General features: G+C 38.8%; 1 protein-coding gene across 4 annotated transcripts; it reads left to right on the forward strand.

Moving 5' to 3' along the window:
* Positions 1 to 111: 111 nt before the first annotated feature.
* csnk1a1 (casein kinase 1, alpha 1) lies at positions 112 to 22,636 on the forward strand (the record flags this gene model as incomplete). Of its 4 annotated transcripts, none has more annotated exons than XM_083906189.1 (11): positions 112 to 827; positions 1,039 to 1,145; positions 5,038 to 5,164; positions 5,924 to 6,022; positions 11,903 to 11,986; positions 14,397 to 14,536; positions 15,037 to 15,115; positions 15,305 to 15,379; positions 15,461 to 15,567; positions 15,984 to 16,132; positions 21,854 to 22,636. In XM_083906189.1, exons 1-11 carry the CDS (start codon positions 705 to 707, stop codon positions 21,859 to 21,861), a joined length of 1,098 nt encoding a protein of 365 aa, XP_083762315.1. In that variant the 5' UTR covers positions 112 to 704. The 4 variants fall into 4 exon arrangements, with proteins under 4 accessions (XP_083762315.1, XP_083762317.1, XP_083762318.1 ...); XM_083906191.1 differs by having other exon boundaries at positions 15,984 to 16,096; XM_083906192.1 differs by lacking the exon at positions 11,903 to 11,986.
* Between the last annotated feature and the right edge of the window lie 2,150 nt (positions 22,637 to 24,786).

Consider the following 24,786-nt stretch of genomic DNA (forward strand, 5'->3'; position numbering starts at 1 on the left):
TGTGATATGGCGTTCTTGCGTCTCGGTTGCATTTTGTCCGACAGAACGTGAATGCATCACAGGACACCCTGGCTTTGCTAATCGCCTCCTACGGAAACCAGCTGAGAGAAAGGGTAGAGGAGACAAGATGGCGGAGTGAGTGGGCTGCGCTTTGTACAGACGGTGGCGGCCCTCGAAGTTTGTCAAAAACTACCTAAAGGAACTGAAAAGATAGAAAGGCAACGCGACCAGTGGAGGTGTGATTGAAAAGCCAACCTGCCTCCAGTAAAGAGGAGGACCGGATATTTCTTCCGCGGCGGTCTTGTCGACAGCGTTAGCTTGATGCTAACACCACCCAGCGTTAGATTCGAATAGGCTGCTACTTCTGGAGTAGCTGGCTGGCCGTTGTAGGCCGTAGCTTTCGTCGGATTCAGTTTTGATGTCTATACAGTGACACTACAACCGGATCCGGCGTTTCTCGGAGGGTGTTTTATTTTAACGCAGATTCTTAGACGCTAGCCTAGGAGTAAAGGGAACAATACCTGGGAAAATCTATTTGTCCAACTTGTTTGGTCCGATTGTTCTCGATAAGAGCATTGCGAACAGCGGTCCATCGACGTCAAGTGAACATTTAGGACCCCGTATGCTGTGTTGACAATCGGGACAGACGACCACACAGAATTTCCTACAGTGAATCGGGTGGACATCGTCATTTGGTGGATATTATGGCGAGCAGCAGTGGCTCCAAAGCCGAGTTCATAGTCGGTGGGAAATACAAGCTTGTTAGAAAAATCGGATCGGGATCCTTCGGCGACATATATCTAGCCATCAACATCACAAATGGAGAGGTAATTTCTTTAACTAATGTTACTGTCAGTTATCAATGTTTTCAGAAACAACTAACCCAAGTATCTGAGGCAGATTGCAACATAGCTTTGTGGCTGACCATGTTTATTAAGGTGAAAGGTATTGGACGATATTAGATGAGCTGTAGTAGTCTCCACATAGCTGTAAGTACTAACACACCATTTTAATATATTTAATGTCTGTCATTTTCAGGAGGTAGCTGTAAAACTGGAGTCACAGAAAGCCAGACATCCTCAGTTGTTATACGAAAGCAAGCTGTACAAAATCCTACAAGGGGGTGTCGGTATTCCACACATCAGGTAAGAGACAACCTTTTCACGTCCCACTGTCTTCACCCAAACGACGTGTCACATTGTGTTTAAGTGTCGTAAAATAAACAGTGTCGTGTTTGTTTCTGCCTCAGAGGAAAAATACAACCACTGCTAAGTGGTAGTCTCGTTGGTACGAGGCCTGCTAATCTGCCCTAACGCGTCTTGGTGGATGAATTATTTTCCACGAAGGCCGAACAATCCCGTCGTGTTTTTACTTATCATATCAAGTCGACGTGTGTCATTTCCGTTTTAGACCTAAACGGCTCACTTTTATCGTGACTATCAGCTGGCTATGCTTGGGAAAAGCAGCCCTGTGGTCGGAAATGGCCGCTCCTCTTTTGTTGTGTTAGCTCCCAACATGTCTTCCTTTACCCTGTTAGAAAATGGCGGCGGAGGATAGCAGCGAAAACAACAGCCTGTGCTCCTCCATACAGTGTTTTCACCACGATTTCACTTCTCAATCGGACAATCGCTTCCCCACGACGGGTCACACGTTGTTTTTATTCAAGTATGTGTTGAGAGTAGGAGTGAAGGCTAGCGGAGCTGTCGTGTTGTTTGAGAGACCCACTGTATATACAGTACATACACAATGCTCACAGACTAGTCACTGTTCTGCACTGAGGTTGTTAAGAAACCTGTTATTGAAAATCGGTTGCAAGCCCACTTGAGGTCCCTGATACTTGTCTCTTTATTGTATAATAGCAGACTTTTTTGTTTTTGCCTTTATTGCGAAAGACAGTAACACTGACCACTAGCTGTAGTAAAGTGTAAATACTTTGATCCTTGCACATTAGAGCTTTGTTCTGTTACAATATTATGGCATTGTGATATCACAAAGGCTGCTTGAACTTCAGTATAATGTAGATGTCAAATACAGTATTTTTCACTTCCAGATACCTGTGACTAAATGTTTGTGCCTTTATAGATCGAGTGTTGTGTGTACATGGTAACTTTAGGCATACTATTACTGAAATTGCATGTATATTTCTCAAGAATACGAGTAAGATACTGCACAAAATTCTTCATAAAGTTCTTGTTGTTCATAGGTTATTATGCTATTATTTTACTGGTCCGGCCCACTTGAGATCAAATTGTGCTGTATGTGGCCCTGAACAAAAATTAGTTTGACACTGCTGGCCTAGCACATAAATTCCCCATTATAGTCTAACGCCTTCATACACCATCTACTTAGTGAGACCAATTACAAGATAATTAATTGGAGAATTGCAATGACATAAGTTGTTGGGTATAAATTAACATTTAATAGACATTTAGACTTATTTTCAGATGTTTTTATTATGATGTTTTCCTGGTATTAACCAGCTGTAGTGCATATTGGTACTTTGCAATGAAAAGCAAGTTCCATCATCATTTTGTGAAATCAAAAGTGAGATGAGGGATATTCACCTGCAACACGCATGTTCACCAGTTCTTGTTGCGAAATTTCACACACTGAATGTTTTTAACGAGTAAACATTTTACACTGCCCATAACAACTAAATACATCTAATTATCTCTATATAGCGCTATTTGCAGCAGCTTATCTCATGCTCACTTGCATCTCATGCTCACTTGCATGCATGCTATCACCAGTTTTCTGTGCACTCTCTAAAGTTAAAAGTTATTATAGTGTGTAGACAGACAGTTATTTTTCAGGCACAGCTGTGTGTGACTAGCATATGATGCAAATGTCTCTCACTTTTATCTGGGCTCCTCTCAGTCAGACTTTGTTGTGTGTGAGAGCCAACTGTGCATTTGCACTCATACACACTCTGCTGCCATAGACTAAATATTTTACATTTAGGTGCTTACTGGAAATGAGTTAATTTATAAGTCAAACAGAACATGGTAGTGATGTTGCTGCACAGGTATAGACATACCATTTTAACAGGGATTAGTTGTTTGAACAGAGGAGCTTTTTGGCAAATGGCACCCTGTGCGGCTGGTAATGCTAGCTTGAACATAATGGCATTTTTTTTCTTACATTAAACACATTTTCTCTCATAGGACAATGAATATCAGCTAAATTTGAGAGGGCCAGTGGTGAATGGGGTTATTTATAGTTTCTCTGCAGCTTTTAAAGCAATGCTTTTTTAACCTGCTACTGTAACACAGATATGGATTGTTCATTGAGTCTTTGAGGTGGTGGCTCCATGTCGCAACAAAGTCTTGTACGAGCCAGTCCAACCTGCTGGTCTTGCTGCCCCTCCTCCCCCTGACTTTTGTTTTACACAGTCACTCACCACCAGTCATAGGCTCTATTCAGACCTAGTATAAACATCCATCCTCAGTGATCTGATCCCGGCCAAAGTACAGCGGTTCACACCTGGCATTAAAATGTGTCTCCTGTGACCACGTGAAAGATGTGCCTCCTCATCTTTTAATCAGATATACCCCATTTACATGCCTTTTCACAGTAACAAAATTATATTTTCTGTACTTTCTCCCACAGTTTTTGTGTCTGATTGTAAAGATGTCTCATATGGCAATTGGTGTTAATATTGTGGCATTGGCTGTAAATAACAATTATGTAGATCTTAAGTACGAAATTATGAATAAGTATGAGTGCTGATGACGGTAATAATGCTGTGAAACGAGCTGATGAGAGGCGGTCTCTAATCTGTCCTGTTGACAGATTGTGTTCATGCAGCTCAAGAATGTGGACACATGCTTCCTTAAACCACCTCTGAATGTGGATTTTATGATCGCACCTGAGGACACATTATGGACGCAGTAGTTCAGACCTTTACGTAGCTTGATCTAAGATCACTTAGGATGGTTAATACTAAACAAGTTCTTAGTTCCTGCTGTTCTGTTCTATAGTGACTGTATTGCAGGCCATCACATTAAGCCCCCCACTCCCACCATCCGCACACGTGAGCGCATATTGTTCCTGAAGTTTTAACCATGCTTTCACCTAATCTGAGTTTAAGAAGTCAGATGACACTGTTTGTGTATGTGTGATGACACATCAGATTGAGAGTACAAGTGGAATCATGAGGGACTGACTGAATAAATGAATTTAATAGCCTATTTATGCATGCATCTATTATGCTTGAGAGGTTAATTATTGAGTTGAATTCTAGAGGAAGCAGGAATTAAAAGAAATCTTCTTTCACAAATATCAATGGTTTGGTGCTTATTTGATTCTAGCCTCACCACAGTTTGGGAGCCACTCGTTTTACCAATCACCCCTAACCATATGGTGTTAATAGCCATGTCAGGTCTCCATGTATTGACTGCTAACTGTGATGGAGACCAGTGTTTATAATGCTTATGCTGGGTTCACACTGGATGCATGTGCAGTGTGAAGGTAGCAGTGCTGATCTGCTGCGTCAGGAGCAGCACCTCTGTTCACACAGGGAGTGTCTGCTGTGGAGCTACTGCCATTATTTACAGGGTTTTTCTGTAGGAAATCATAAATGTATAGTTTAATTTACTCCAAATACTGCTCTGTACTAAAAAAAATAAAAAATACCAGGACACTTGACAATAAAAGCCTAGTTGAAACACTGGAATGCCTTAATATTGAAACAGGAAGAGATTGTGTTGTTCATGATATGTGACAAAAATAGATGTTGAAAATGTGGTGAAATTCATTTGTCATGCTGTGAAATGTGTACTACTTGTGTTAAAGTAGGGCAAGAGGTCTGTTTCCAATAAAAGCCACACATCTCAATCATAAGAGAGATACCTGAGATGTATAGATGGATAGCCTCCTGTGATCAAATTACACAGCAGTCAAGTGCTCAATTAACAAAATTACTTTACAACAGGTTCACAAGTATGGACATAAATAATAAAATCTAAATCAAATACTTGACAATAATCTGTACACTTAACTCACACCAATCCCCCTTCATTTGTATTCTATCACCAGATGGTATGGCCAAGAGAAGGACTACAACGTCCTAGTCATGGACCTGCTTGGACCCAGTTTGGAGGATCTGTTCAACTTCTGTTCTCGTCGCTTCACCATGAAGACGGTCCTCATGCTGGCAGATCAGGTGAATAATGCATACACCAATCCAGGACCTTAGTGCACATCTGAGGTCCTGGTTCCAACAAGGGTTTCCCCTGGAGTCAGTCATACCACTATTGCAAAGTGATCTTGTGTTCCTCCAGCCCCAACATCTGTTAAAATTTTCATAAAACATATTCAGTTCAATTTCCAGCTACAGGGTCTGGACAGAGGAGTGCTACATAGAGCTCAGTAATAAAGCTTTAAACTAAATGTGATTTCTGAGAACTGTAAACAAATAATTTGGTTAATTTGGACATGGTGTGACAATTTTGACTGTAGTTGGGCACCTGTCTAGACCAATAGTAGGAAACACTGCATACACCTTCAAGTGCACCATAAAATAGACATTGCCCACAGTGGAATCTAATGTTATCGATCAAACTAAGTGCCCTACAAACACTGGACAGACAAATGTCTGTTCTTGTAAAATCCAGTGTAAATCTATTCCTGATGGATGTGAGTGTATTATCTAGTGAGAAAATGTCTGATATTCATTACATCCTGCAAATGTTTGTCTGTTGATGTGGAGTAACTGGGATGTGTTTTTCTTGTGGGTCTTTCAGTTCCCTTCCACAGTCTATACACAATTCCATTTATTTTGTGAGAAAGCAGTGAGTAACATAAATACAGCTATATTGGCTGTTAATTTGTACAGATTGAGTAGCTTGGTGAACCAGTAGGTTTTTACTTTTAAAATTCCCTTTTGTGAAACAATTAACCATGGTTGTCTCTTTATTTTCAGATGATCAGCAGAATTGAATATGTACACACAAAGAACTTCATCCACAGAGACATCAAACCAGACAACTTTCTTATGGGCATTGGCCGTCATTGTAATAAGGTAAGACTGGTCTGAATCCTGTATAAGTGAGTGTGGATTTCTGAAGGTGTGTGTCGAGCTCTTTGCAGACAGCTGCATTCCATGGTAGCCATTTTAGCTCACAGGGGCCAAAACCAAGATGACATACCAATTTAGATTTAGCAACAGTGATCTCTTTATGATGATGTGATCTATTCTTACCTTTTCTTGAAGAAGCTTGAGCCACCATCATTGATGTTTCAGAAAGGTTTTATAATTTGCACTTGGCCTACCATATGTTTTTAAAATGTGTAAAATGAAATACTTCTGTCTCACCACAGCAGCAATCAATGGTGTGTATAAGCACATATAAATAGTCTTTTAAAGGAGCTTGTTGATAACAAGTCTCCTTAATTCATCTGATCTTTGTCCTCAGACGTGTTTGCACAGAAGCAAAGAGTTAGCAACACCTTTTAGATTCTACCACATGTTTATCGCAATATGGAAATGGCCTTTTTTTTGGGTGAATGTAAAACAGGTGGTTTAATAAAACGTCTTTAATGCACAAATACAAATCACAAGCATTGAAAGCTAAGTTAATGCGACTTCACTTTCTCATCACAGAAGTGCCTTAGTTGTGCTCTCAATTGCACTGAAAAACATCATCACATCATATATTTAAGGAAAATGAAGGACCTGGTCTCTATTTCAGGAAATGCTTGAATAAAATAACCAGTTGTATCTCATTGATAAGCAGCATTTTGTGGAATGTCCTGGTACATGATTTTTGTATTGCATTTAAGGTTGTTCACTGGAGCTGCTCAGTGAAGTCTTACATTTGATCATCTTGTTCAGTATATCATTGTGCCATCTTGTTCATATGTATCTATATTTGTGCTGCTTTTTTGTTTGGATAAGTAATTGATTTGATCAAATTGCATGGATTAAGATGAGATTTTAAATTTACTCTTTGCATTATCACAGGGAATATGTTTCAGTTCAATCACAGTTTGACAGTGAATGGATGTGTGACATGACAGACTGTTATAGGACACTTAACTATGTCAAACATGTGTAATTCCTGTTGCAGATTTAGAGTATCTATCAGGCTTATTATCGGAAAGAACTTAATACGCGTTTACACGACACGTGTTGGTGAGTAAGGGCCCACTCATTGCTGCTTGCTGCATTAATTGTAGTTAAGCTATGTATAATGTACTGTTATTTCTGCTATGTTTCTTCCACAACATCTTATTTAACATTTATTGGGTAGAGAACAGTTTTGTAATTCACATATTATCTCTCAAGCTCCATTATTTTGGAGATCTTGGAAAGTTCATGAGATCTTCGGTTGACCTTTACTTGACCAGTGGGCTCCATAAGTCTGTCAGTTTTGTTTTTACGCTGAACTACATTCACAATTTTACGTTCATATTAAGCACAAACTTTCCCTTGGGGTTAAAGTGAAACCAAACACAAACTAACCATAGTCTGCAGTAGGAGCTTGTTTGCTCGATATCTGAACCAGTTCCATGCCACTGAGGAGACTTGTGTCTTTTAGGAAATAACCCTTCACTCTTGCTGCCATCTCTCTGAGGAATTGCCAGGGAAATGGGCCTCAGAGCTACCCCACTATGGACTATGGAAGCCTAAGGGGAGCAGCAGTGAAAGTTAAAGAGAAATTGATTTTCTTTCAAGACAAATCTTCCTAAACCATTAATTTGATTTATTTAAATCGATTAATCGCCTAGCTATATTCTGTCTACATCCTCTCCTTCCACTAACCCATCCAGGGGCTTTGTCTGAATGATGGCGATTCAAAGCTTATTTCATAGTGGACAATGACCTACTTTTGAGTCCTGAGTATCAAAAGATGAGCTGAAAGTGCTCGCTGCATTCCAAAAATTCAAGATATTCTCATCTCAATGTGATGCTTAGGTGCTCAGAAAAACACCCATGTCACACCTTGTGTGCTTTGTGACTGTATCACTCTCATTTTTGCTCACATATACAAAAATGTTTTTGGCATGGCTGATGGCTCCATACTACCTTTTCACATTTTTTCCTGAATACTGATATATCACAACCTCATCTATCTATCTATCTATCTATCTATCTATCTATCTATCTATCTATCTATCTATCTATCTATCTATCTATCTATCTATCTATCTATCTATCTATCTATCTATCTATCTATCCGATGCAGTCATTTTAGGTCTTTTAAACCATGAAGCTGATAAGACCACATTTGTTCTGATACATTTGCCACCTATAGCCATTTCCATATTTTGGAAAGACATAATTCTGCAGCTATTCTGCTCTCATAAAGGAGAAAATAAGCCCACATTATGACTTAGTTATTGACATTTTTAAAGTCTGTGCATAGCGAAGCACAAGATTTTTAGGATTTTTGATTGTATCAAGACATCAGCATTCCCTATTTCTGCATGCAAATGACGTGGCGTGTGAGCATTCCCTATTACATTAATTGAAAGTAAATTAAAAACAAGTCCATATTAAGTAGACTTAGATTATTTTAATGTAGTAGTAGTAGGTTTACATTGGTATTTAAAAGCATGTTGGCAGTCTGTCACACAGAGCCCACTGTTTTATGTTAAAGGTTATTATACAGCTACACTTTTACAAATCATCAAATGTAGGGTTTAGGAAAACACCGAAAATAAGAAAGACTTCACCGAAACAAAATCACCAAAACTATGTTGTGACGACAATATCAGTTTGGAACACCAATAGAAAAGCTCCAACAAGATATGAGTACACAGTGGGACAGCACCTATTAAATGCTGAGGAAAAAGGCGAAACTTGGCTACATATGGTGCAGATTATGAACTGCCCGTGACATTCACGTCACACCAGAGAACATTCTCTCTATGAGCAGTTCACTATAGATCAGCTCATCTGATATATCTGTTATTCCCTAATTGCAGCGCTAAAGCGTCTTCTACACAAAGGTTGAGACCACTGAGTGAAAACAATGTAACGTGCACACTTTCTGTCAACAAGTTTTACTAAGATCTACTCGGATCATCTGCACCTGCGACTGTACTCAATCCTTGTCATAAAGATAATTATTTTGATGTTGGGATAAACCTGCGCATAGAGAAATGATCCAGACTGCGTTGGATACATTAAGCCCACCTGGAGAGGGAGAAGATCACAGCACAGGGGCGGTGTGCAGAAATAAACGGCCCGTCTGTCTGCACCAGATGAGAGGCACACTCTATAATGTAATATAATATAATTGCAATGCCTTGACTTTAGTGAGGTAAGTACACACAGTCCCAACCTTCAGACAATTAGATTAAAAAATATATATATAATAATTTATTTCGGGGTTTCAGCCAGCAATTTTCATTTCGGTTTATCCCTAGTAACACTTTGTTTACTAGCATCTGAAGTCAGCAACTGAAGCTTCTGATCCAGAGTCAATAGCAGACTGGACCTTTGTTGGTGATTCTGTCCCAGAGCTTCACTCCATCCTCTTTCATCCCTTAAGCTTGTTGTGGAATCTTTCCGACTTTAGCCGGATCTTTACCAGGTGGATGTTGCTCAAATGGTGTGAGATCAGGTGACTGACTTGGACAGTTGTGGATATAGCTGGATAGGATAGATCTTTTTGAAAGATTACAGTTTGATTTGGGATAAATCTTATACAAGTCAAGGTTCAGTATTGACTGTAATGGGTATAAAACAACAGCATTGTCACCTGACATCCATATATAAACTACTATTCTCTACAGCAAGAATTGGAAATGAAAGTTATAAGTGTAGATTCTGGGTCATGCAGCATAACATATCCTAAATTGTGAATCAACTTTTAACCCTGGTTTAGAAAGATGCTATAGAAATTGGAAGGTTGTTACCATCGTTGATATAAATATCAGCCATAGCAATTGGATTTTTGTGTTGTTGAAACTTGAAATGCTGATTTGAAAGGAATAATTGTTCAGCCATTTGAGTTGCTTAACTTGCTTCAGTATTGATGGTTTCTGAGTAATGGAATGCTCATTCTGGGCCATTCTGTGTAAAATCAGAGTGTCTTACTCAATATCTGTAATCTACAGACAAGTGAAGTAATCATAAATGCTGAACTGTCTAGTTTGTCAGATGTGTCGTATTCATATCATATTCTCATTGACTTGTGAATTAACTACAGACGGTGGACTTTTTTTGGGGTATCTAGGGTACCAGTTAGTGAACAATTATACATCCTGTTTCTGTAAGTCAAAATGTCCTTGAATGTTTTTTGTCCCCAAACCAGAAAAGGTATTCAGTTAGCTCTACTTTTGAGGAGCAAAGAAACCAGAAAATATTAATGTTTAAGAAGGCAAAATTACTGAATAAACTTATTGTGGAGAATACACAAACCAGTAAATATAGTTTCAAAATTGTTTTACTATTCACCAATAGATTACTTTTGAGGTTGATAAATCAGTTGATCTTTCATTGATAATTCATTAATTATTGTTGCAGCCCTAGGGGATAACTTAAAGGGGAGAGACTACAGTTTAGTAACTGTGTTTTAATTTTGAATGTTTCACAACCCTAATAACCACAGACACTGGATTGCATTAGAAACGGTTTGAGTAAAGACTGGCCCCCTTGTAACATAGACCTGACTGTCTCTCTTGAAAGTAACTACATACACTGAACTGTCCCACTTGTATTAGATATGTCAGAGGGACAGTCACTTGTCTGGTTATTTTACATGTCTGTAATGACTTTAATCATGGTAAGGTAGTCCAGTATTTACACTTAAGCCAAGACTGTAACTAACGTTTTTCCAATGCTCACAAATCGGGATAGATTGTTGGATTTAGTTTTTTTTTTTTAACAGCTGCCATAGTGGGACTGAGTTGATTTCAGAAAGACTGATGATAGAAATACCGATATTGTATTGAGTTATAGTAGCTTGTGGAACACAGGCTAGCCCAGACATGAAAAGACTTTGTTTCTCTGTTCAGCACACTCTCTTACATTTTTACAGCCAAAGCTCGTATCCAGCACACTGTGATACCTACCGGTTTTAGCACGGCAATAAATCTGGAGCGTCTCCCAGTAGAATCTGTAGTCCTACTACTGACATTTTCACTTTTGGCAGTAAAGGGCAATTACAGAATTCTAGCTTGCCTTGCTGTTAGAATATTTGCATTTTTTTATTTTGTAAAATACTAATGAGCTGTTCAAATAACCACCTTACTAATACGCTATGTTTGTGTGGTGCTTTTGTCCATCCTACAGTTAATCGGTGGACATTATAATGTGACACTTAGGGAAGTAATAAAAGATAGTCCGTTGCTCTTAACAGTTGGTTAATGATCAACTTTTCTCCAATATTAGCCCTACTGGGCCTACTGAAGATGTTATGGTGCTAACTGTTCTAAATCATCGTGGAACAGATATAGTTACTCTTAATGCAAGTGGTGGCCTGTGTACAAATTGATGGAATAATATCAAATTAAAATAATTCACTATTCACAGGCTTCGTAATGTCTTATTTGGAAGATATTAAAATGCTTTCCTTGTTTAGCTGGTGGAGAATGGACACCCATGGGCTCCTGCCATCTGCTGCTCTGAGCCGTGGTGTTGCCTGTCTTCACCGGCCTATTGTTGTACAGGGTTGATCTGTCTACGGTTGACCTGTCTGAAGAAAACCACAGTCATGTGGTCTCTTCTAAACTGGTGGCCAGAACGATCATATCTGTACGACAAAGTTTTTTTTGCCCATGCACTGAAAGAGGTGCCTATCCCAGCTCTACAGGACTTGTCAGTTGTATTCGTAGGGGAGCAAATCAAGTGGGTGCAACTAGAAGTGCCTGTTGTACTCATGCTAAATGTGACTGAAGGTCGATAGAGGCTGTGTGATTTTGACCCCTGCCCCTCTACTGTCTGCCCTAGTGTTTAGACTCGTCAGTGGGGAAGAGGAAAAGAAGCTTGGCTGTTAGCTCTTCTCAGGACCCATCTTTCTCAGGATTAAACCAGGTGTGACCTTTACCACAACACCAGCTGCCTCTCAACAGCAGTTGTTGCTTTGCAATCACACCTAATTACACTAGTCTAACGTGAATCAGACCACCAGCACCCATCTTGCATTCATGCTAGAGTATATACCCCACCACATAGTGTGAACTTCACTATAGAGAGGTAAGTTAGATTTACATTAGAATTACAAAAGTAATAGATAATGATAATAATTATCTTTATCATTATCATTACAATTTGTTATTAAAAAGGTTCCCAGTCCTTTTAATTTAATGGCTTGATTTCCTGGAAAGCCATTTTCTGTCTCTTTAATGCAAGTCCTTAGTGAAGTGAAAATGTGTGTCAAAGTCCAACACAGTCATGTTATACTCCAAAATGTATATTTAACTAAAACCAGACCTGATGTCCCTGAGCTTGTGCTTAATGTTTAAATCCTGTAAACTAAGACTTTGGCACTCAAGAAATTTGCGGAGAACTGGTGTTAAATTAGAATTCATATAGAAGACGCCAAAGCAGGGCATCCCCTAAAATCATCTTCGTTTATGAGTGTGTGAGAGAGAAAGAAAAAGGAAAAAACCATCACCCGCAAGCTGTGGATTAGAACAGGTATTAGATGTTACAGAGCCGATCACAAAACACACTGCCACACATTCTATAAAAAAATTGCGATGTTGGGGGCAGATATCTCAATCGCATGTTGAACTGAAACATATGTCAGATTTATGGTTTACACATTATATTGAATTTTCTTATCGTTTCTATTCGGATATCCGGTCCACTAAGATATCCCTACATGTAAGTTTGGTAATGGTTGTGTGCTGAATCTCATCTCAGAATTGTTCCTTATAATGGTTCCAAAGACTATTCTCAGCTCAGTGTAAATATCATGTGCTATACTAAAAATGTCATACTGGCCGGCTCTTGTTTCTGCTTCCTTTGCCTAAATATGGATCGAGTTGGTTGTTTTTTGTTTAGAATGTATTTACTTTAGTCCTTTAAATATAATCTGGATTAAGTTAGTCAGTTTTGATGTTTTGTTTTGTTATTGATGTAGTACCTGATGAGTGGGTGAAATTGTACAAATGGTAGTTCTGTAATTTCATTTTAGCAGACTGAAATTACATGAATTAAAACGCTCAAATCCACTTGGCCCATGGGCCTGAAATTAACTGCAAGAGTGTTTTTACAATAAAGCTTCACAGCAGTACCTTTTCTGAATTCCCCTAAACTTGTATATATTCCAGTTTGTCTGGTATGGTCACCTTTGGTTGAAACATGTTATTCTGTTGTGGACATGGAATGTGGTTGTATAATGTGCACTATAGTTTGTGAAACACTCCCTCTGTAATGGTGTAAAGAAAGTTGATGCATTTTCACCTGTTTTGTTTTACTTCAGTGTGGTTGTCTGTAGTGCTGGCCTCATTCACCTAGGCCACATTGGATGTATATACAGTGTGTGACTGTGGTGTCACTAATCTGGTGCGTCTAATGCACCTTCTGTTGTTCACATAGAGATTATGCCTGCTGCGTGTCTTATACAGAGCTGCTTTTCTCAGCCCTAAGTTTTACGGTTTTAAGGTTTGCCTTCAAAAATGGCCATACATTAAATATGCCAAATATAATACATTCTAGAGTGCTTTCACTATGGAGTAGTAGCGAAAAAGGTTGCAAATAATAGTGTTACGCAGATTTTATAGATTGAGGCATTGAAACAGTCAGTTAAGAGAAACATGGTGAGACCCAAACTCTTTAAAGGAACAGCACAGCTCAGGTGGACATAGTGGCTGTTCTAACATGTAAACATGGTTACCAAATTAAAAAGCAAGATGGCACTGGTACGTACACTGTAATAAAAATGAGATTCACCAATTAAAAAAGAATACTCAATAGGGCTGGAACAATCTTTGGTTACAGATTACAAAAAACAGCAAAAGAATTATCTTGTGTATAAACTGTTTCAAATGAATAAGGCTGGCGTACTTTTTAACAGATTTCTCAATTAAACAAAGATGATAATTGATATAATACACAATAACAAAACACTAAACAGTTGTAGCAGTCGTATTATACTAAATGGTTCTTTTAAAACCTGTTTCTAGTCATCAGGCACACATTCAGGTGGGTTATTTCTCATCTTAGAGGGAGTAATAATACTGTGGCTACATTGCTATGACAAGTAACTTCTTTTCCCTGTACATGTTATTGTTGACATGAGGTTCTTCATTAATGCAAAAAAAAAATTGAAATTTATTTTGCAGCAGGAATCAGCTAATTTTCTTTTTAGAGTGAAGACAATCTGCTGAAGTAATTTTTTATTCATGTTAACTTGTGATGACATTTTGGATTGTTATCTGTGTTATGTTGAGCATCACTGACAAACCCCCTCCTTGTGTTTTTCCCTCTTGATCAGTTGTTCCTTATCGACTTTGGGTTGGCGAAGAAATACCGAGACAACCGAACACGACAGCACATCCCTTACAGAGAAGACAAAAACCTGACTGGCACTGCACGTTATGCCTCCATCAATGCTCATCTGGGCATTGAACAGAGGTCTGCGGACACATTTCATTTAAAATTTTCACAAATAACTTCCAAGGAAAATTGTTTTCCCTTAATGTTTATGGGAATTAGATTACAGTTGCAGTTTATCTAGTGTAACCACCTCATTGCTATAATTCAGTTTCTATAATTATTCAATAAACTAGTTGGATGATAATTCAGTAATAATAATCATTGCAGTGTAAATTATTATGCAATATTTAAAGCTAGATATAACAAATGATCACTGTAAGTGTTTTACTTCAGATGTTTAAAATGTTTTATTTTCATTTGACATATATTGTATCTGTCCATCGAGTACTTCATTACCACAATTAACTGAATTCTTCAACTTTCACTCAGGAACTTATAGTCTTTAATAATAATAATTTAAAATGATCCGATATTTGTTGTAATGATTATAAATACCCTGAATCCATTTTAACAGTGTGTTGTTTATTTTATAATGTCAGGTAGCGTGTGATAAACTCAACAAATTTTGTTGTTTCCAGTCGCCGTGATGACATGGAATCACTAGGCTATGTGCTGATGTACTTCAACAGAACCAGTCTGCCATGGCAGGGATTAAAGGTAGGACAGAATACCTGACTTGCCAGTTCATGGTCTTAACTTCCTATATGGTAGCTTTAGCTACTGAATGGTCATAAAGTGCTTTTTTGTTTTTATGTCATTTGTTGTGCACTTACATACACAATGTACCCTATATCTGTACGTAGCATGTTACAAGTAGCACAAAAATGTGTTTTCTTCTTTTGCAAGGCTGCCACAAAGAAGCAGAAATATGAGAAGATCTCGGAGAAGAAGATGTCCACACCTGTTGAGGTCCTCTGTAAGGTAAGAAATCAAACAGGAGTGGAGTGCAGCGTATCTTATTCCACATCCACATGCTTCAGTTGTATGACTTCTTGTTTCCAGGGATTCCCAGCAGAGTTTGCCATGTACCTGAACTACTGCCGTGGCTTGCGTTTTGAGGAGGCTCCCGACTACATGTACCTGCGCCAACTGTTCCGCATCCTTTTCAGGTAAACACACAAGGGAGCATTTGTTTAAATCCTGGCTCGTTTTTGGCACCAGTGCATTTGTTTCTACAAGATAAACCCAAGAAAGTAGTCTTTAGCCCATATCCTTGCATGTGCCATCTAAATTGACAGCTTTCATTATTTGTTTATTAGTAGGTTCTGGTATTTGTTGCTAATTATGTTTATGACACTGGTTTTCTTTCATGCCTGTTTCTGGACCACTTAGATTTATTTGTATTTAATGCAAATGGATTTCCTTGCTACTGTTTCTTCAACTTTGCGCCCCTTCCAGTATTTTCCCTTCACCAGCATTTTACATCACTTAATTCCTCCCTTTCTATCTTCACTATCACTCCTGCCTGTTTCATACTGCTGAGTGTTTTTGGGAATATCCTCTAAATTGATTGTTTATCTTGCAGGACTCTGAACCATCAGTATGACTACACATTTGACTGGACCATGCTGAAACAGAAAGCTGCCCAACAGGGGGCCTCCGCCGGGGGCCAGGGCCAGCAGGCACAAACCCCCACAGGCAAGCAAACTGACAAACCCAAGCCTAACATGAAAGGTTAGTAGCAAACAGCCAAGCGACGTTTTTTACAGACACCAATTGCTCATTTATTATTTTAGTACTGTATTTAGGATTATTCAATTTTGTTTTATTCCCAAACCCACACCCCCAGTGGCCCCTCTTGAGAAGAATTCAAGCACCAAATTGGAATTCAAAAACAAAACATAACTCATGTTAGAATGATGAAGCCAAACAGCATTATATGTTTCAGAGGGCACCCTAAAAGAACAGAAAATCAAAGATCATGATACAATTGGTCTGTCTTGCAGAAGCAAAGACGTCCTTGGGGAATTTGACTACTAACTTTGCTGCCATGCTCTTCTGTTCCTTTGTTGGGTCTAGACGTGGGCTCTCTCTGCTGTGACTCTGTCTAAATGCTGACCAACATGTTCTCATCACATGCCTTTGGTTCTTCTGCAGTCTATCTATATTAACATTCCCTCTCCAAACTGGATACTGTTTAACACATGTGTTCTTGTGCTGTAACAATAATGATCTACAACTGGTGTCCAGATGATGGAGACCAGGTGTGGCTCATTAGGAGCATCAACCTGAGGAATTATGGTCCCTCAGGACTAGAATAAGGGTCCAGCATTTGATGTTGCCCAGTGTTTTTGATCAATTACTGTGTCTCTCGTGTTCACTTGCTATTATGTGTGCTTCAGCTATCCTCAGTGAAATTGCCATCAACAGAGCAAGACCTTAATCTCTGCAACACACTGTTACCATAATGCATCTCCTGAGTGGCAAACGTCATGTCATTCGAGCTAAAGTCAAAAGCAAAAAAAAGATAAACCCGGAAAAAGATAAAAGCTTTTGTATAAATGACTAAATCACAAGCACTTCTGTTCATCTCACTGCTGAACAAAAGATTTAAAGTGAAGCAAGGTTTTGTCTTATTTGTTTAGAAAAAATAGCTTCCTCAATGTTTAGGAATTGCCATTTCTGTGTGCGTTGTGCAAGTTTATATGAAAAGTATTAAAGTAGATTCTATTTCATTCAGGGTTGGTTGACTGTTAAACAACAGCTTCAAACTCCCATTAAAATTCATAGGTCAGACCAAGTCTCAAGTCTCTCCCACAACATGGTTGACGGTGCTGACACGCTCCCAATCCACCATGGATGTGTTCTAAGATCACAAATAAACACTTTGTAGGTGGTTTGAGGACACATGACCACATTCTTGGGCATGCATGAACATAGTTTGTCCTCATCAGAACCTGACTTTCTTTGCTGACGTATTCTGACCAGCTGTAGTTTTCGCTCAAACGTGAATTTATTTGTCACAATTATCACAGCATTTAATTTTTTCCTGCTTAGAAGCGCGTTTCATGTTACAGTAAGATTAGAGCTCTGTTTTCTCTCCCCATCACTCATTTGCACTCACTGACGACAGACACATTCATACCGCCAGACTCATTAAAAACATGATTTGTCCACGTGAACAGTCGTGGCATCACTGTATATTTGAATACAGGGTGTTGAAAGCCAGATCTGTGGTCACAGGAGACGCATCCAGGTATAATTTTAATGCCAGGAGTAAACAGTCCTAAGCACTATCCACAGTCACTTGCATCGCCAAGGACGGATAGTTTACACTACATCTGAACAGGCCCTTATTGTAGTTCAGCAAGTCTCTAACTCACCTGGTTTGAGATGCCATGATGAGTCGTCTGTGGATGCTAGTAAAGCTAACACAAGTAAGGAGGAGTCGTCGTTTTGGTAGAAAGAGGTGTAAAAAGCAAACACTACAAAACTCCTTACAGAAAACCACAACTTAAAAAAACATCAAAAACAACTCGGCATCTTAGAAAAAATGCTTTGTGCTGCTTTCTTGTAAACAAATGTTATGTTAACATTCTGTCTTTTGTCACCCAAACAGTGAATCTAACCTTGGGCTCAGAGCAGGTGGCTGCTGCTGCTGCTGCTGCTTATGTTGCTTTCTAAGTAAAACGCTGCCTAATTAATGCAGCGATGATGGCACTGGCGTTGTCTATCATCCAAGAAAGAGCGACGGCAACTAATGTCAAATGTTACTAAAAGTCCAAGGTACAGCTCTGCACAAACGTTCCTGGGGTGTGTACATAAGTGTGCTTAAATATTACTGCTCCAACTGTAAGTCACCAATTTGGTCTATGGGCATATCACTCCTGTAACTCAGAGCTGGGTATGCAAAGTTCAACAGGAATATAGATAGAATATAGAAAAATACGAAAATATATTAAATTAGTACGTGGAAATCTGCAAATGTGAATGACTAGGGTGTATGAGTATAATTGATAGTATAATTATGTCATGAGATTGACATAGGATAAACGAGTTTTACTCACAATTATTTATATCACATTAGCATTTAGCTGATCATTTAGTCAGCTAAATGATATGGTTGTGACACTCATTAACACTAAATAGTTTTCCTAAGGAAGGATTATCACTGCAAAGCAAAAGCACCTCCAACATGGTGGTTGGTATTAACGTAAGAAACTTAAAAAAATAAAATAAATTTAAATCAAATAAATTAACAAATCAAACACGGAAATTAAAAGGTCCACACACTAAACAAGCTTAGCTGTAATGTGTTTTTCTGTTAATGTCAGTTGTTAAACAGAATATAATCTGCGGTCTAAATATTTTCTTAATTATCCTGTATAATCGAATAATCTATCTGCGGTCATCTTTAGTTTTAAGTAGCATTTGTTCCACAAAACATATATGTCATCAAGCCTTTGCTGCTTAGATTAAATGTAAGCAAAGAGTTATCATTTTATTTGAACGTATGCCTTTAAAAACAAACTCAAAACGCTGACCTGGATGGATTGAGTTTCAGTTTGTAATGGGCTGGAATGGATTAAGGTCTTCAGGGTGAAATATAGTTAACCCAGGATGATGAGTCACCCATTCATACCTGAAACACCTCAGTCATCCTTCGTCATAGGGCGTGTTTGTCAGAAGTGAAGGTGTAACTGGTGTTATAGTTTGAATCACAGGCAATTTCTTATTAAGTTAAAAGTTAAAGTTAAAAACGGTACAACTCCAGAGTGCGTAAGCAGACAACTTCAGACGCTGACCCTGTTAAAGTTTGTGTGGATAGTTAGAAACAATGACCACAGGAAACCATGATGCAGTTCCCCACATTTGCTTCCAGACTTCCTGCCTCACCTTTTTTTTTTTTTTTTTTAGAAGCCCAAATCACATGACCGTTCACATGCACACACATGTTGGCAGCTATACTTTTTAAGCACAAGCTGAAAAAGTAATTGTACAGGTTGCATCTGTCACTAGTAGTTAAGGATGATATTGTTTGGTTTTCTTTTCTCTTTTTTTTTTGGTGCCACCTAAAAGTAGCAAAAAAGAAGCGTACTGTAAATGTAGACTGATCAGACCCAGTTTCCCAGGGGAGTTTTGGTGTAAAAGTAGCACCTAACATCCTGTTTAAAATTATCTGAATTCATTAATGCAAAATATACATATCAACAGAAACATGATGAATAAAATATTACAGAAGACGTAAAAGGCTCAACAAAGATAATACAATGTTACAATAAAGTATATCTAAAAAAACATACACACTGCAGCTGTACAGAAAATTAGGAATAGGGAATTAGAATGCAACCAGATAAACGGTCAACAACAATGAACATGTTCTGTGCAAAGTTATAATAAATACAATATTAGAATGTAACTGAGTGAACCAGTGATGAATAATGTATAACAGTGCTGTTCAAGGCAGAAACAACAGGCTGTGGGTGAGTGTCAGTGAAAACTCTACAGACAAACCAGACTGAACTAAAGTGAGTTCCGCCTCAAATTAGTAGCAGAAGAAACACAGTGTTGATTAATGATGCTGTGAAGTTTTAGAGGAGGCAGCACGGTGTGCGCTGCCCAGGGGAACGCTACGGTGTTGGAGAGGATTTGTACACATGCTCAGTATCGGACACACACCTGATACTGGTGTCAGTATTGGTGACGTCTCTGCACAGTCAGCACTTATTGTTGTATTGAATTGGCTGTCTTTCAATCACAATTGATGCATATTTACTTTTAAACATGTAATCTCACATCATTGTAGTGGTTAACATACACTCACCTATGCACAGATTTCTAGAATGTAACACTGTGGATGGTTGCCATTACTTGACCTAAGGACGAACACTACATCCGGGTGCTCCTGTACATTACTGCTGCACACACACACACAGTCTTATCACCTGCCTTCATCTAACCATTGGGTTTGTTTGATCACAGACCAAACCTGTTGCACAGAGTCCACAACACACTTTGTGCTTTATTTATTGTTGACTTAGTTCCTTGGACACTGTGATCATGTTTCAGTTTTTAAAGAAGTCTGATAAGATGATGTCGTCTTTTAGATAACTTTAGGCTTTAGTCCTGTATGTACGACTGCTGTTTGCACTCCTATGTTACCTTACGAGCACTCGTGCGTCATTTATTCTCCGACAAACAGCCTAACCTCAAAAACAGAGAAGAGCCTCTGGAGTTCTGGCCTCCCAATCAGACAGTGTCACTGAGCAAACACCAGCTCAGTGAATATAGATATAACACAACAGACGCCACTGACGGCAGCTTTAAACAAACAGTAACTACTGTGCTGTGGTAAACTATATTAAAAAAATCAAACGTAGAGGGATAGTCCAGGTTTTATCACGCAGCTGTCTCCAAGAACCAGTGAACGTGCGCTCACTGAAAAGTGTCTCACAAAAACAGACTTTATCCACTTAACAAAAGACAGTATCTACATTATCTTAATATGTTCGACACTTAACGGTTGAGCCTTCTCCAACAGGGAAATACAGTTCTTTAAACCCATGCTTTCTCAGGTCAACGTCCATGGAGAGAATCGGCATGTTAAGCTTGCAGAGACACAGGAGCTGCAGGTTTACTTCTGCCTCAGGTTCATGTCAACAAAGGATTTCAAACACTCAAGTCACAAACATTTCAGCTTAGTGCTGGAGGCAGCAATGGATCAACAACTGTTGTGCACAGTGTTGTAATATTACTGTTTTTTTTTCCCTGCAGAGAGTTTACAAAGCCACACAATCTTCATTTTTAGTTGGAAAAAGGTTAAGTTCTAAAGTTTTTAGAAAAGCAGCAGACTTATTTTTAGATATCGTAGAGCTAAGTGTGTGTAGAGTTTATGCGAGCCTTTTGTTAAGTTTCCTGCTGGGAGTCATGTCTACAATTCAATGAGAAGGACTGTCTGTGTCCCCAAGAGTGTCCAAACCTCAAACAACCTCACAAATGTAAACCGTGCCTTTGCATGTGTGAGATAAGTTGAAATAAGTACGGTGGTTTCTGGTCTGTGGTGTCTCTGACCAGTTTCACACTGGATCTGTGTGCAGCACGTGGCTGCAGTGCGTCTCTTCATGCAGGCGTACACACTGTTCACACTGCCCTGAAATAGACCTTTTACACATGTCTCGCAGCAAAAATGTACATGGAAAATGATCTTTAACCACAGTTCCAGTGGCTCTGACTGTTCAGATATTCATACTGAACATTTCTGGCTTTTTTTGTTGATTACAGATGAGTATTTTTGAGTACTTAAAAGTATGTTTAATGCAAAGTCCCCCTGCAGGTGAACCGGAGACGTACAGGATCTTTTCTACTTCTCTATTTCTGCTTTCACCCACCGTCCCTCCCTGTTATCAGTGTCAGCCACATGCTAATGACGCTGCCTGTGTCTGTGTGTCCCTCCAGGTTTCTGAGTGCTCTCTGCCCAGAGCGGAGCTGCGGAAGTGTTGGTGACCAGGACCAACAAACGTCTCTTCCTGGACAAGCGACAAACAGAAAGTCTGTGTCTCTCCTTCCATAATAACTATCTATGTAATGGAAATGTATAGATTTACACACGCCTTTGTCTGCTGTGTTATCTATATATTCATGTGTATATACAAATAAAACTCTCCACTCCGAAAGAAAAAGCAGGTTTTATGGACGTGGAGGTTGTAGCGCCCCCACCCGCCCTCCCCCCAACCCCAGACCTCACACACCCTCCCCGTCTGTCCCAGCCCTCCGTCTGTCCGTCTGTCCTCCTCTGTGTTGACTTTTTTGTAAGGTTTCGTTGGAAATGCGAGTTAAGACGTTAGTCACCTGACCCTGTTTTTCTCTGCCCGTGGAAACAATTCAGCATCTCTCTCCCCATCACTCCTTAATTATTTCACTCCCTCCTTTTACCAAGCAAATGTTTAAACATGTAAACCTAAAAAACTGTTCTCCCTTTTTCTTTCTGAAATAATTGAATGATGCAAACCTGGATGTTATTTACTAAAAAAAGGTTTTTTTTTTCTCCTTGTTTTCTTTTATTGTTTTTCAATGGTGATTAGGAGTTTGCCTGTTGACAATATAAGCAGCTGATGGCATCAGTCAGTGGTAGAATGATACTCTGGCGCTCTCCCTCTTTCTTTAGAGCTCTGAATGATTATTAAATCTGTTGTACAACCTATGGTCTTCTCCAAAAATACCAATAAAAACATAACATAACTCTGAGTTTCAAGCACAATCATTATCAAAAGCATGTGGAATGAGAACTATAGCCGATTGATCTGTTAATGTTACACAAATACAAGCGCAAATAATCACTTCATGTTATGTGTTTGTGCTCTTTAAAGTCACAAGTTGTTTTTAGGTTTCCTAGTAGACAAATGAACAGTGGAGCAATAGCATGTGGTGGCTTTTACTCACAGGCAGGTAAAGCTGCAGGTGATGATTGAGGACAGTGATGTCACTCCACTGAGGTCTATGACACTTACCTATATATCCTTTAAGAGGTCCACTCATGGGTTTTTTGATGCCGACAGCCAAACATTTTATTAATTATTAACTAAAACATAATTTAAAAAAAAAAGTTGACTTGGCTACATTTATTACGTTTCTGAGAACAGAAATGTGTTGTTTGTTATAATTGGACAATTGAAGATTATTAAAAAAAAAAAGTAAATATGGGCCCAACTATTTAAGCAGTCTACTTGTGTCCACAGATTCTTCTGTTGCTGACTTACAGTTTTTCTCCATTGGTTTGGCTCATTTCTTGAAACAGAAACTATTTTCTCAAAATAACATGAATGAACTTCCAAATCACTTGGCAATTGTTCACAACATAATTTAATATCTCATGCATTTCATCAAATTGCAAATGTCTTAACATCTTTGCAAATGATAAAGTACAGGGAGCCCACAGTTAGCTTACATTTAGCACAGTTTCCAAGTGCGTAGATCTTGTTGATCTAAACTGATTGATCTGTCATCTGAGATGTGTGAAACTTCTCCTTTGTTTGTCAAAGTTATTTTCACCTGACTGTCAAATACACAGAAGCTCCTCATTTTCTTGGACCCCCTTCATTCTCATTTGATCCTGAAAATGAGAGGTGTGGTCGGGCTTCACCAACCAAAGGATGCAGTTGTGTGGGACAATGTGAATGATGTGGTAAGACAAAGCTAATATCAGGGTTTCACAACCACAGCATCAGTGACTTCACTGCACGAGTGAAAACATGCTTTCTTGAGTAAAAGAGAAATGTTTTACTTGACCCTTTGTTTCTCACTCACACAGCAGATCGGAAAATGAGTGAATGGGAGGCGACGTGTCACCTCGGCTACATTGACATACGTGTGTCTCACATGGCGGACGAGCCTGAGATAAGAGAGGTGTGGTTCACTCTGCTGTCGCTCAACAGAAACTGTAAGCTGAGTCAATAAAGAGAATCAAGATTGGCAGCATTTCTTTTTCCAGCCATACATTCTGTGTTGATGATGGTATTTAGATTCCTCCACTTACTGTGTTTTAGCATCATTAGTTTATTGTAGGCTTCAGGGAAATCCCTGATCTGTTCTTCTGTCACTTTAAGGTGATATTAGATTGTTACAAAATATTTTTTATTTAATTTAATTTTTGGGCTGTCCTAATTAATTGATCAAGTTTAGTTCAATGATGTGGATCTTAACTATTCAGTTGTTTCACTGAGGAAAATCTCTAAATCTGGTAAAAGTGATGATGTCTCCTCAAGATTTCTTTCTTTCCTCAATGCTGTTGAACAGAGCAAAGAGTCTTTAGCACAGGTTTCTCCTTTAGGATACTTCCATTATTTGAATGCACACAGAAATGTAATTATTCCACAACAAAAACAAAAACTACCAGGGTCAAAATGATTAGCCCCCTTAAGAACTGATCTTTTTATTGAGCCATAGCACAAACTACTGTTGTGCAATGATTGTTATTAACTTTTGTAATGCTCAAAAGCATCATGCCAAAAACAACAGAAATCAGTTTAGACTTGAAAAAGTGGATTGTTGATGTTTAAAAAGCAGGAGAAGGATATACAAAAGAGAGCCACATGATGCAGAACAAGTCTGGCAGAGGTAGGAAGTGGAATATTGTATTGTAGACCAAGAAGAACTCCACTTCTGCACATTAGACGCCTTCAAGCCAGACTGAACATGTTTGGAGAAAGAAGGGAGAGGCGTTTAACTCCTGCTCTATGTCCTGACTTCATTCCCATCAGATCTGGAGGACTTTGAGAGATTTGCCAAATCTCCATTGCAGGCTGATATCCAGCAAAAAGAATACATTATACATTATTGTCTATTAGCACCACCCAGCTGAGGGTTTTCCTGCTGTGACGTGATCTGGACAA

Source organism: Microchirus variegatus (assembly GCF_963457635.1).
Source record: "Microchirus variegatus genome assembly, chromosome: 19".
Classification (NCBI taxonomy): domain Eukaryota; kingdom Metazoa; phylum Chordata; class Actinopteri; order Pleuronectiformes; family Soleidae; genus Microchirus; species Microchirus variegatus.